Source organism: Perca fluviatilis, chromosome 14 (genome assembly GCF_010015445.1).
Source record: "Perca fluviatilis chromosome 14, GENO_Pfluv_1.0, whole genome shotgun sequence".
NCBI lineage: Eukaryota > Metazoa > Chordata > Actinopteri > Perciformes > Percidae > Perca > Perca fluviatilis.
Genome location: NC_053125.1, coordinates 11936556 through 11950199, shown reverse-complemented (window position 1 = coordinate 11950199; position 13644 = coordinate 11936556). Strand labels below are relative to the sequence as shown.

Sequence of the window (13644 nt, the reverse complement as noted above, 5' to 3'; positions counted from 1 at the left end):
TTAAACAAGCTACAAATGTCTTTAAAGTGCAGGCAGTTTTAACTGTGTTTCTGTTTGATGATGTTCTAGTGAGTCCCCAGGAAACAGAGCAAGGGACCCATGAGACCTCTACCTTTGCCCCCATCCCTCTCTCCTCCTCCACCCACCACTCCAAGGAGACAGACCTGGTGTCAATTCCCTCCAAGACACACAGCTCATCTCCAGAGTCCCAGGTTCCACAGGACTCACAAAAGCATACAGTGGGGGAAGTAAGTACTCAAACAAAGGCTTCTCCATTAAGTACTAAATACATTTCAGTTAGCGTGTCATTCCACTTTATTGCGCATAACTTTTTTTTCTGGATTGGAATGTTACGATGCATTTCTCTGTGTAGTTTTATTGAGTTAATACTAGAGATGCACCGATAGACCGGCCGGTGACCGGAATTGGAGGGTTTTCACGTGCTCGGCCATGATCGGTGACGGCAGGTCAGTCTGACATATGCCGATTTCATGCCGGTCAACGCTACAATTAACTGACAATATAAGTTATATGAGTTACAGTTCTCAAGGACGCACACACACACACGCACGCGACGGCTCTTTTTGCTTTCTCTCAACTTCTCCGCCGTGTATCGCATGTACCCGCTCGCGGTGTGAAGCGCTTGTCCGCGCTATTCTCGCACATGTAGGGAACCTTGTGAATTAACCTGCAACATGTCAGCTGTTTGGAAGTTCTTCAGCGTGTGTGCAGAAGATAACAAGTTTGCAATATGCAACACCTGCAAGGAAAAAGTAGGGCGTGGAGGGATGACACCAAAAACCCAAATCACATTTTTTTTGTTGGATATTGGATGTGAAAAGAAGGAAATGGTTCTAACACTGCACTTTAGATGTGTGTGAATTTCCCACACCAGGAGTAATTTATATAGTTCTATATTATAGTGATCCATTATCTCTTAAATTTCTTTTCTATGTTCTGTGCAAAATGTTCCATTAAAGAAAAGATAGAAAATAAATATTTGCGTGTGCTGTAAAGTGGTTAGAAAAAATGAAATCGGTATCGGCTGGCCTAACTCAATGGAAATCGGAATCCGCCCATAAAGTTGTAATCGGTGCATCTCTAGTTAATACCATTGTCTGGTCTAAATTGCAAGTGAATAGCTGCATTGGAAATATGTTTAATGAAATAAATGTTGACGTCTTGAATACTTATTTCCACCACTGTACATGTTAACATACAACATTTTAAGCATAACACATTGTTGAACTGTTCTTAAACCTCAATAAGAAATAGCAAAAACCACGTGGGGCCAAAAGTACCTGTAGTTTTAAGCTTATGGTGTTTATTGTGATGTTGATATTACTGTTATTAGTGTATTGCTCATACATATGTTCATTTTTGTGTATGATTGTTTGCAGTCTAAGGTGTGTGAAGGCCAGCCAGCATTGCTATCAAGTCCATTCAACAGTCTGAACCTGTCTGTTCCTAATGGCCTGCTGCTGCAATTTCTGAGAGAGGATACACAAGGTCGGTGATGATGCACTTTCTTGGGAATGTACAAACATGCTCATGCACAAGTGCAGTTTAACAAAACTACATGTGTGTTTTGAAGTGAGAATAACAATCAACTGATGACCTTTGACACTCATCTGTACATCATACACTCAAATTTAGCTGCTCACACACGTAGGCAGAAGAGGATCTTGCCACTTTGTTAAGAATCTAGCTGCAGGCAGGAAGAAATGAATGAACCCTCTTTGAAATTTGCGAATGGTTTTTGTGTTTTGTGTCCAGGAGTGTCCTCAGAAGAGCAGGGTATGTTGGTGAAACAGGGCTTTCCTCTTCATGGTAGGGGAGTTGTAGGGCAGCTTCAGGACCCTTCCCTCTCCAAAGAACTGTCCCGCATTGTCACCAGCAAGGGAACTGTGATCCGGTACATGAGAGACGAGTCCACACAGGTGAACATTCCGTACACACATGTTCATATAGAGGATACGTGCAGGATACATGCATGCCACCAAATTCATGACTTCTTACTCGAAAATGGAGACTCAAACTCTAAAGACACACAAATCCCACGTGCACTGCAGGTTCTGTTTGCAGATGGCTCAGTCAGTTTCAGCCAGGATTCTGGTCCGGTGTGGGTTCCTGACTCTGAGATTGAGGAGGAGAACACCTCTCAAGAAACTGAGGACAACAAGAAAGGTTAGAGTGCAGCACCACTAAATACAAAACACCTTCTGATGCAAATTCTCAATCTTTTTTAGTCAACCCCATCATGTATGTTCCTTTTGGAATGATTTGACATAGCCTATTTTTACACCTCACATAGTCTTAGGTATGTGAAACAACACCATAGAGAAATGTATAAGAAATTATATTAGACATGTATTAAACATATTTTCAGATTCTAAGGGTTATAGATTTGTTAGACTAGAACATAATCTGTGAACTGTTATAGATTTTTATTTTAAATGAATGAATCTGACCACTTTTGACGGAGCCCCTGGCAGAGTGCCCGGCCTCACCTTGAGAATCACTAGTGATGGGCGAATAAAGCATTAAGCTTTGGAGCTTTTTTTCTTTTTGTGCCGAAAACAATTTGACACTTTGGGGCTTTAAACTCCAGCAAAAACAGTGACATCTGGTGGTTTGCAAAACGTAGAGCAGCCCTTCAAGTTGGACCGAAGCACTACAACACCTCTCTGATTTGAATAGTTTTAGTCTTGTATGTGTGCAATTAAAGTTCAACAAGCCTGCGTGTATTATTAAATCTGTAATACTTTTAATTAGCAGTGCTGCATTAAATGTAGATAGTATTGTGCAATATGTTACAGTACTTAATTAATTAATGCACTATCCAAAAATCCTACACCTTTTTGCTGAAACAAACCTTAATGGTATACCTTATTGGCATAGTTTAGTCTCAGTATCACTGTGGGCTCACGTGTTTTGACTTCAGGGTGGATATTTATGTAACATTTCATATGAATCACAACGTGATGTGATTTGAGAATGCTATTCAATACATTAGCTTATTAATTGTATTACCTTTTTACTTGGTATCAGGGGGAAATGTTCTCATACTTATGATTATGTCTTTAGAGTACATCGACCTATTGGTCAGTTATTCTATTTAGCACAGTAACATAGTTTAGCAACACAACTTTAAAAACAGTCAAACTGAATAAAGTGCTTTCTGAAGCCACGTGCTTTTCCTCATTTGATACAAGCATGACACAACATATTGAAACAGTGCGCTTCACCAGAGTGAAACAAGCACAGGTGCTTCAATATAATTTGCCCAACTCTATGAATAACCGTTTTAATGAACACGATGGGCCCCATGCTGTAAAGACCATTAAGTATCACTTTCAATGACGCACAGTGTCAATGTGTCTGTATCTATTTACAGAGCAGAGCTCAGAGAAGGAAGCTGATGCTCAGAGAGGCTGTTGGTTAACCACGACTCCATCTGGAGCTCGCATCTACACTGTGGGGACCACACACAAACACATACCCACCACGCCTCTGCTGGCCTTCAAGGCTACAGACCCCATCACCCATGAGGTAAGAGAGACGTATTACTCCTGACTGTACACAGGTTACCTGTTTTCTCCCCTATAGAGTTATTTAGGTTTCACGACTAATTTGACAATTATATTTTGATGTTAACATTTCAATATATTGTCATTGTCAGAGTATCTCAAAGTTTGTGATAGAGTCTCATTGTCCCATTTTGAAAACGCTTGTTATTGCTGGGAGTAACCTCCTAAGTTTGGCGTATGTTGCTGCGTCAGGTGATGTTGAGCCGGGAGGATCTGGTGGTTTCTGTCCAGAACCCAGACAGATCTATAAGTGTAGAACATGCAGACGGAACCAGGATCACCAGTCTGTACCAAGACAGACCAGCAAGCACACAGCAACACATACTGCTGCACACAGGTGAGCAGCATACAGTGCACACATGTTGTGGTAAATTCTTTGCTCACATGCACACACAGCAACCAGACAGTTAGATCTGCACGTGTTCTGGCATAGCCTCAGGGGTGTAGCACAACATTCTGGGCCCTGTAGGAAGGCATTATCTATGGGCCCCGCATCCACAGCTATTCATTCTAGCATCTTTCTGGGCCCTCCTCACATGAGGGCCCTGGGTTCTCAGTCCCCTTTCCACCCCCAGTCCAACACCTCTGCATAGCCTTGGACAACACACAAACATATACACATGGACTTCATCTTTGAATTAAGTTGATTTTTTGGTTATCTTACCTGAGTTCCTTTGTCTGTTATCTTTCCAGGGGAGCAGTCTGAGAGTGTGACCCTTAAATCAACTCCTGAATGTGCATGCGGCTGCACTGAGTGTGTGTGTGTCACGCGCTGTGCGGACAGCTTTAATGAGAACGTGCACATCCAGGATACTTGTGACAATGGAGAAGAGCTTAGCAGGGACAGTGCATGCGACAAGGAGGGTGATGGACATGCTTGTACAGCGTTGAGTGAGTGTGAGCATGAAAGAGAAACTAGTGTGTATAAGAATGGCGAGGAGAGCGTGTTTGCAGAAGACACGGTGGCTGACAATGGTAAGAGGAGTGGATATGAGAGCGATAAGGGGAGTGTGTTTACCAGGGAGCGGGTGGTGTTGGTGGAGAAGGAGGGCTGCGCCACAGTGGTGATGTACCCAGAGCGACACACGGCTCACGTCTTTTTAGCAGATGGAACTGTCATCACTGGAAACAACCAAGGAGCCTATCAGGTGGGTGGTAACAGCAAATATCGCATCTGTGTTTTAAGTTATGTGTAGGGTTTTTATGTGATTACAGTATCTTTGAAATTTGTCTTCCAAGGTGTTCCCATCCAGTGTGGGTCTCCTACAGATCCAAAGTGATGGGACATGTGTGTACTCTTCCGACCCACTTGTAACCCCCAGTCCAAAGGGTGGCACTCCAACAAACCAACCAGGAAGCTACACCATGAGTCATACAGACACAGTGGCCTGTGACACTACAGACCCTGATGGGAACCACTTCCAGGTTAGGATTATAAGAAGATGGGTTAGTGTTATAATGAAAGTTTTCGTGGAGGGCAATGAGAGACTGAGAATTCATGAGAGACAGTCCATAGTCTCAAAGAAGCAAGGGCACAGGGAGATGTTGACACAGTTTAAAAAAAAAAAAAAAAAGTCCCGATAAAACAACAGTGTCAGGTTTTCTGGTGATAAATAGATCAAATGAGTCCTTAAATAGTCTCTGAACTTTGTGTCTGTGCGTGTTACAGGTGATGGAAGATGGGCAGTTATCAGTTTTCAACTGTAGCCCTGCTCCAAGCACACTTAAACAGGACGAGGAGGAGCCAGAGGAGGAGGAGGATAGAGCAATGGCCAGGATTAATGTAAAACACAGAGAACATTGTCCCAGGTGAGCCTGTTTCCACATTTACAGTACTGCACTATTTATTTGTTATTGTTTAATACAGGAAAGTGAAAATGTCTTTGAGCTGTCAAATGTTGATGGATGTACAAAATAATATTTGCTCTGCATGAATACAGAGTCCGTAGTATTGCGAAAATATATTTATATTTAAACATTAACTGCTGTTGTGGATGGCCACATCACAGAAACTCTGTAAACATCATCTTGTGTTCCAGGCTGTTTCTGGTGCATGAGAACGGCTCAGGTACTGAACTACTGAGCTCTCAAACTGTAGAGGAAGTGCTCTACCAGGCGTATTCTGACCCTACCATAGCAGTGCTGAAGGAACCACTGCCAGACGCACAAGGTGCCCTGTTGAATATCTTCAAAATCAAGAAACATAATACTCATTAAATATAACTTTAGAGGAGCTGACTCAAATACAACCAGGGTGCGATTTGCCGGGGGATGCATGGGATTTCCCCCTTTCTGGTCCACATATCCCTGCCTCTGCTGAATTATTTGTATCCCTGGTGGGGACAAAATGTACCCAATATAGTATAAGTATTTTAAACAAATTAGGGCACTATAACGTGAACAACGTAAACAATATTTGTATTTAGCCGCTACAGAGCTCCAGCTACCGGCTACTAGCGGCAGTTGTTTAGCCGCCAACAGGTGACTGTGACCCGGCTACAGGCACCGCCAGATGACGGTCCTTTCAGGGGCCGTGGTAGTGGAGTTAAGCCAGAAAAAGTTAGCGTCATGCGGCGATGACAGTTAAGTTTAGGCAATATAACGCCTAGTTAAGTTTAGGAAAAAGATTGTGGTTTGGATTAAGAGATTCCAGAGGAATGAACGCGCGTTTCCTGGGTGAAAGTATTTAGTTTTCACCGCAAAGTGAACTCCGGCTTGAAAGCGCTGTATTTTCCATTGAATATTGAAGTGCATATTTAAGTGTTTGGCATGCCTGGCCGAGTGGCACTATATCCATGGTATTGCAAGGGTGATTTAATTCTTGCATGTTTTGTTTTGTTGTGCGTGATCAAAAAACATCCCCCCTTCTGCTTTTTTCACAAATCGCACCCTGAAAACAACCATTTAATTATTTGATCTAGCCACATCTTAGTTAAAAGCATAATATTTCTCCATTATATATAGTTAATTAACTGACTCTTGAGTTGAGCACATTTTTCTCATTCTATTTTGAATGAGTTAGAGAAAGCCATCTGATTCTACAAAAAAAATATAATTTTTGTGACTGTTTCAGATAAGTTTGGCATTACCATCCTAAAGCCCAGCCACCAGAGTGTGTCGTCCCAGTGGTTGCTTGGGAAACAGAAGCCTGACATCACCCCTCCCAACCTCAGAAACCGCAGCTGGCATGACTTCCCTAGACTAGAGATACAGGTGTGCACATATACACACATAAACAACTCACTCAGGGCCAAACACTGCCATTTTCCTCCCTCTGCCTTTCCCTCTATTCCAGAAAAAGAGCCCAGGTCCTCCGTTTGGTACTGATATTGGACGAGGTTTGAGTCTGAGAGAGAGGTCTGGTGGTTCTGAAGCACAGCGTCAACCTGTCAGGAGCTGCCCTAAAGTCGTGGAGATGAGGGAACTGTACCAGCACCGACCATTCACCACACCACTCAAAAATACTGTAGACACACGACTGAAGGTAAAACAAACCCACGTCTGTGGTTATATGGGTTACTGTGTCGTACAGTCATATGTCTGTCAATGTTTTGCTAAAATAAGCACGTAAAAATAATACAGCGGCACTGTTATCTCTTTTACGGTAAATAGTAATGGGGGAAATGAAGCTTTCTGAAGCACTGAAACACTATGAAGCAATGGAGTTGAAAATGGTTCACTGTTTCGAAGCATTTGATACAGGGCCAAACCCTTGTTATTGCATTTGTATGGCTGGATTAAATGAAATGAAACGAAAATGACCATGATTATTTTTTATTGCATTTGTTTTTTTTTTTTTTTTTGTTTTTTTTTCAATAAAGCTTGTATTATAAAAATGGATCACTTGAAATCAGAGTCTTCAGCTCTGCTTGTAAAAACGTAGGCAGATTGACATCTCGTATTCAAAACCAGTGCAACACCTCTCTGAAACGAGCGCGACGTAATAAGGCCCCATTGTGGCGGTTATTTGATTTTGGGCATGGTGAAGCAAGGCATCGTAAACATCTTGCTGCGATGCCTCTGCTTTGAAAGGTCGATGCTGTGTCAACAGGTAGTCTGCTTTGTGTGTAACATTACATTTCTGAATGATCCCGACAAATGTTGGCATGTGGCTTTGACTGCAGGAGTACATCGAGAGTTTGATGGAGAGGGAGCAGCGATCAGAGGAGATGAAAGTCAAAGACCCACGCACGGAGGAGGAGAGTGTTAATGCCAGTGATCTGCTCAATCTGGTCCTGGTCAGCACACACACAAACACACACACACACACACACACACACACACACACAAAAAGAAGATATTCTTGAAGGATCTTTACCCACTGCACACTGGAATAGAAACTTCAACAAATAATACAATAATGTTACAATATTAATGTTATTAATTCATATTATTTATTTTAAAGTCTTTTGCAGAAGAAGAGGATGCAGGTCACACCTTTGACAAGAGGACTTCAGGTCGGTGACTGGTTTTTACAGTTGTGTAGGCTACAAGTCCACTGAAATAAAAGTTCCATTTGCAGTTCCCTGTTTTCCTTTATTCCAGTTTAACTAATTAAGCATACATTTAATTTTAATTATTTTGTCAAAATAGAATTCACTCTAGTTTGTGTTTGTGGGAATGTTTCATGTCACTTTTAGTATGAATCTGATCTGGATGAGGTTATTATTATTGTTTGAAAAAGCATGTATCAGATGCTGTACCCAACTAACATACAATTATTTATTTTTTATTAATGTTTCAAGTAAAATATTTAGTAGTTAAAGTTAAGTACAATAGTACATGTATTTTAGTTTTGGTTTGTTGTTAGGGGATTGAATTTAAACTTCTTCTTTCTGTGTGTATCCACAGTGGACATAGCCAATCAGTACAGCCAAGGAGTTGGAGCCCTAATTGAGCAGTCAGACGTTTCAGAAGACACAGCCACAGTAGCTAGTGACAGGTTGGAGAGATGAAAATGGCGTGCATGAATAGATAATGTAACGCTCTCTAAAGTGACTGTTCCACATATTTAAATAAGTATGTATTAATATCCTTTTTTTCATTCCCCTATCCAGTTTTACTAAGGGAAAGGAGTCAAAATGGACTGAAAGACTTGCACAGTACAGGTAAATATAGGTCTCTTTCTCACACTATTTTGTGATTCTGTGTGAAGAACTAACGACTACCTTGACAAGTGTACTGATTCTCTTTATTCCACCGGGATAACATTTAAACTAAGTGTTTTATGAGTTATTCTTACTAGTTAGACCGCATGCTTGCCTGTGTGTTAATTGTGGAAATAGCTTTTAACCCGTCATTTTCTGTATGGCTGCTGCAGTGCTTCTCCTTGTGAAGGGAATTATTTGGAATGAAACTACAGCAATTACTGCAGCAAGACTAAAAGAGGGGTGTAGGATAGATAGAGGACAAAAGTTTCATGTTGTATTTGCTTTGTATGTGTATGCTTATGTAATACACTTTGAATTGCCTTTGTGTATGAACTGTGCTATATAAATAAATTGTCTTGCCTTGCAAAAAGTGGGAAATGATGACCACAAGTACAGTACATTAAATTTGCACTGATAGCCATCAACTCATCAGTAATTTTCTCTGTGTGCATGTGTATGCCAGCCAGGAGATATGTGAGGAGCAGGCTTATAGAGAAGCTCTGAGGAAGAACAACATTGTTCCTTTTTTCCACCCAGAAAATATTCTATTATACCAGGTACTGTATGTGTTTACTTCAATGTACTATACATGTATTTAAATAAATGTTCTTACATTTTCGAGACAGTATTATTACGGGAAAAAGACTTAAATTTTAAACACACACGGAGTCACCATTTCTGACTTTACATAGAAAAATACACAATGTACAGCAAGAGACACAGCACTGTTGCTTGTTTTCCAGAATCTGCTACAGCACCAAACACCAGACATGAGGAGCCTATCCATGGATCTCCCTCCGATCCCCAAGTCAGACAGTGCTGAGGCCTTCTTGAAAGATGCCCCACAGGAGAACAGTAAGTCATCTTACTGTCAGTATTAACTAGGAGCTACTAAGATGAAACTCATTTTAAAGGGTCTCCTGTTGGGAATCCGTACAGAGAAACTGAGGCTTAATAGACATGTTTCTACAGCAGACATTTTGGCTTGTCATAGTAGGAAAAGCAGAGGTGTAATTGATGACATTGCCAAGTCTTTTTCGATAATGAGATTTTGATCTCAATGGACTTCCTGGTTAAATTAAGGTTTAAAAAAACCCCGACTGCATTTGATTCAGGTGCTAGCTCACTGTGAAGTCTTACTGAAACCGAGCCATCGTTAACAAAATTGGTTCTACCTCTATTTTTCCAAAACAAAAGTCAAAATGTCTTAACTTAGTAACTGTAGAGATGCATACAAACCATTAACTGTAGATTCAGTAACATGCATTCTGTATAATATGCCGTATTTGTGTTTGTAACTGCAGCCCCACGGCCCTTAAACCCAACACCCTCTCAATCTGCAAGGTAACAAAGAGGATACTATGACCTGCTTTTTCCTGTGTTTTATTCTGCTTTTAACTTAGTTGTTATGAATCACAAAACCTCTGTGAACATACATTTGTTGTCTAAATTATGTTTACATTTGCTGTTGGAACACAGCTTGACCTTTCTTGGTGTTTTTGCTCTCAGTCATGCAGGAGGAAGTGACCGGATGCTTAAGAAAAGGCCCACCAACCCCACGCCTCAGACTGCTGGTTTGTTCCCCACCTTCCTCTCTTTTATATTCAAATGAATTCCCTCATCAGTGACCTCAACAATAATGTAAGGGGCAGAATGAACTCAAAACACTATTTTTGAGATTAGCAAGAAGCACAGGGAACAGCATAATCAATCAGGAACGCCATCTGAATATTACAGGGACATTTAAATAGGGACATTCTATTTAAAGCACCATCAGGCAATTGAGTAAATTAACATGTCCCATTTCTTGGTGGCATGGTACAAAAACCTACAGTACTAGCAAAACCTACTTTCCTGGTCCGTTTGAGGGTGTTGATCATTATCCCAAAGAATGTATATGATTCACTGTCATTGATTTCCAGATAATTTCCAATCTGGTTGATATTCCGGTTAGAGAGATTGAGCCCTTTTCTAATGAATGAATGGATAAGTGTGTGTGTGTGTGTGTGTGTGTGTGTGTGTGTGTGTGTGTGTGTGTGTGTGTGTGTGTGTGTGTGTGTGTGTGTGTGTGTGTGTGTGTGTGTGTGTGTGTGTGTGTGTGTGTGTGTGTGTGTGTGTGTGTGTGTGTGTGTGTGTGTGTAAGTAAATATACTGTGGACGGCTGCTTTGTGGGGCCAAAATGCTGGTCCCCACAACTTTTAAAGGGCTGTTTGAGGGTTAAGACTTGGTTTTAGGATTAGGGATAGAATTAGGTTATGGTTAGGGTAAGGGTTAAGGTTAGGCATTTAGTTGTGATGGTTAAGGTTAGGGTAAGGGGCTAGGGAATGCATTATGTCAATGATGGGTCCCCACAAAGATAGTGAAATGCAGTGTGTGTGTGTGTGTGTGTGTGTGTGTGTGTGTGTGTGTGTGTGTGTGTGTGTGTGTGTGTGTGTGTGTGTGTGTGTGCGCCAGATGAAAGCAGTCCTAGAGATTCATCTGTGCAATGCAAGTCAGTTCAGGTGGATGTGGCTGGAAAGCTCAGGAGGACTAAAGTCAGACTACCAACCTCTATCCTCAGCTCTAAGCCTCGCAGCGTACCAAATCAACAGGTACCCGATCATTCACATGACAAAATTATTCTGCAATATATCATTGCATGGAAAAACTTGCCTAACAAAAACGAGATTTGAAAAACCTGTTTGAGAAAATGCAGTGGATTAATTTTATTCTCATTTCTTAAACTAATCTATTTAAAATGTCTTATATACAGTATTTACCAATGAGTAGTGTGGTTATCATGGAAATAACTTCCTACCCCAAAAGCCTCTTTTAATCCACTGTATGCATTTAAAGTGTACCTGGTCAATAAAAGGAAACGTTATTTACATTAAACCTAATGTAATTAATGAAATCATGTTTTGATTTATCTATGTAAAATGTTGTGCTTTATACTGTTGAAATGTTCCTAGGTTTGACATGTTCTCTATTAAAACATGTTATATATTAAAAAGTATCCTAAGTCAATTCTAGAGGTAGCGTTATGCCACTTTAGAACATGTTGGAAGAATTCAGTGACTTCATTGTATTTCTGCTGTTCAGCCCATTATCAGTGATGTGACCTATTTTGCCCTGAATATCCTGTAATCATGCCATTTTTTGAAAAATGTGGGTTCCTGTTCCACATACGGACAGCTACCTATACACATGCTTCTCTCTGCCGCAAACATACTGTTCTCACATCACTCTGTCTGTGGCACCTATTCCAGTACCTGTCAGTGGAAGAGCCAGTGAGGAGGAAGTGTCGAACCATTTCTCAGACTGATCCAAATGTCATAGTGAGGGGATTCCAGCTCCTACCGTCCAGTGTTGACTTTGGCACACTGCAGGAGGGCACCTCCTCGGCCATTACTGTGGTGATGAAGAATGTGGGCGTTGACACCTGCAGGTAAGACACCAGAAGATGGATAGACGGAGGCGTAGATAAATAGATGCAGAGGCAAATGTAGGCTTCAAAACCAGGAAATGAATAGTTTAGTTGCAGCTTAACAACTGGTTTCAAATGTCCTTTAATATGTCGGAAAGAAATGAGAAAATAGTGCTTTGGATAGGTGCAGGTGATATGTGGGTCACCTTCAAGTCCAAAGGGAAAACTTTGACCTGAAACTAAAGTATGTGTGGTTTGTTTCGATCTGTCTCTCTGCAAGGTTCCATGTGAAACAGCCTCCTCCTGCTACAGGCCTCCGTGTCATCTACAATCCTGGGCCTGTAAGTTCCCAGCTGGATGTAATGATGTTAATATTTACATTTTTAAAGTTATCTCCCCCTTAGTTGTTAAGAAACTATATTTAGTGTACTGTATGTCTGTCTAGGTGGCTGCAGGTTTGCATGTTAAACTGCAGGTTCAGCTATTTGCCATGTGTGAAGTCCAAGCAGGAGAGGTAGAGCCAAAGAAGTACATGTCCCAGGATATCATCATCCACACTGAGACAGACATCCTCTACCTGCCTGTCACTGCTAATATCCTTTCAACACCTCATGAAGGGTTTCACTTTTGAAGGCACATTTTGCTTTAGAGCCTTAGTTTTTAGAAGCAAGTATTCTTAATAATCACTTCTTTCGATACAACTCACATCAGCTAGTAGTAATCAACCTGTTTGCATTGCCTTTGTATGCCAATATTGTTTGCCAATATTGAGGCGCAAATACTTTATGAAATCAAATGTCAGCATACCTTCATGTAGTCTGGCACAAAAATAAATGTGGGTAAAGATTTAGGCAGGTTAATGACTGGTGACATAATCGAGATGATGATATTTCCTCAGAGGAAGGAAACAGTGAATTAATAATGTGTAATTGAAGACAAAGTGCAGTTGTTGTAAGATGTATTAGGTCTGAGTGGCTCACTCAGGTCTTTTTCGAGGAAACGTACAGTAATGTTTGTCCTTAAATAAATTCACCCATCCTTCCTGAGAGGTTATATGACATTTGGCACAAGGACCACACCAGTACACACAACAAGAAAGACTCCAGGGTCAGTCAACTGTCTTCCAGCCTACCAGTTGGACGGGGGCGCGGTACAGCCACAAAGACGACGAAGGCCACTCTTGACCAGTCCTTCAGCAAACATGGGTCGGTATCTTGTACTCGTACTACTCATAAAACATAAAATTTCACATTTGGATAGAAGGCAGTCACAATATCTGAACCACTATTTGTTTGTAAATTTCAGGACACCCTAAATCGTACCACTCTTCTGTGTGGAATCATCCTCATCCTACCACACTCCTCTTTTATTCCACAAACTTTCAATATTTTAATGGATTTTATATTCGCCTCTGTTCCAAATAAAATCTTTATCAACACTGAAATTATCGTAGGAGTGAATGTAAGGCTTTAGTGAATAAATTGTGTGTGTGTGTGTG

The 13644-nt window shown here is 41.0% G+C and overlaps 1 protein-coding gene across 6 annotated transcripts in view; it reads left to right on the top strand.

Annotated features, from left to right (window-relative positions):
- Positions 1-13590, top strand: part of spag17 (sperm associated antigen 17) — a 31163-nt gene extending 17573 nt beyond the window's left edge. For 4 of the 6 annotated variants that reach the window (XM_039823317.1, XM_039823318.1, XM_039823314.1 and 1 more), the window contains 26 exons: positions 70-248; positions 1401-1509; positions 1777-1940; positions 2073-2187; positions 3398-3552; positions 3783-3927; positions 4284-4738; positions 4830-5015; positions 5260-5399; positions 5630-5760; positions 6664-6803; positions 6886-7074; positions 7715-7828; positions 7996-8047; positions 8442-8532; positions 8648-8698; positions 9204-9297; positions 9484-9595; positions 10045-10084; positions 10250-10314; positions 11195-11331; positions 11989-12167; positions 12427-12487; positions 12592-12739; positions 13180-13351; positions 13452-13590. In XM_039823317.1, coding sequence (XP_039679251.1) covers positions 70-248; positions 1401-1509; positions 1777-1940; positions 2073-2187; positions 3398-3552; positions 3783-3927; positions 4284-4738; positions 4830-5015; positions 5260-5399; positions 5630-5760; positions 6664-6803; positions 6886-7074; positions 7715-7828; positions 7996-8047; positions 8442-8532; positions 8648-8698; positions 9204-9297; positions 9484-9595; positions 10045-10084; positions 10250-10314; positions 11195-11331; positions 11989-12167; positions 12427-12487; positions 12592-12739; positions 13180-13351; positions 13452-13461 — 3434 coding nt within the window. In that variant the 3' untranslated portion in view covers positions 13462-13590. Of the gene's footprint in view, positions 1-69; positions 249-1400; positions 1510-1776; positions 1941-2072; positions 2188-3397; positions 3553-3782; positions 3928-4283; positions 4739-4829; positions 5016-5259; positions 5400-5629; positions 5761-6663; positions 6804-6885; positions 7075-7714; positions 7829-7995; positions 8048-8441; positions 8533-8647; positions 8699-9203; positions 9298-9483; positions 9596-10044; positions 10085-10249; positions 10315-11194; positions 11332-11988; positions 12168-12426; positions 12488-12591; positions 12740-13179; positions 13352-13451 lie in introns of those variants that run through there. The other 2 variants (XM_039823319.1, XM_039823320.1) reach the window with 2 other exon arrangements.
- Positions 13591-13644: the final 54 nt, after the last annotated feature.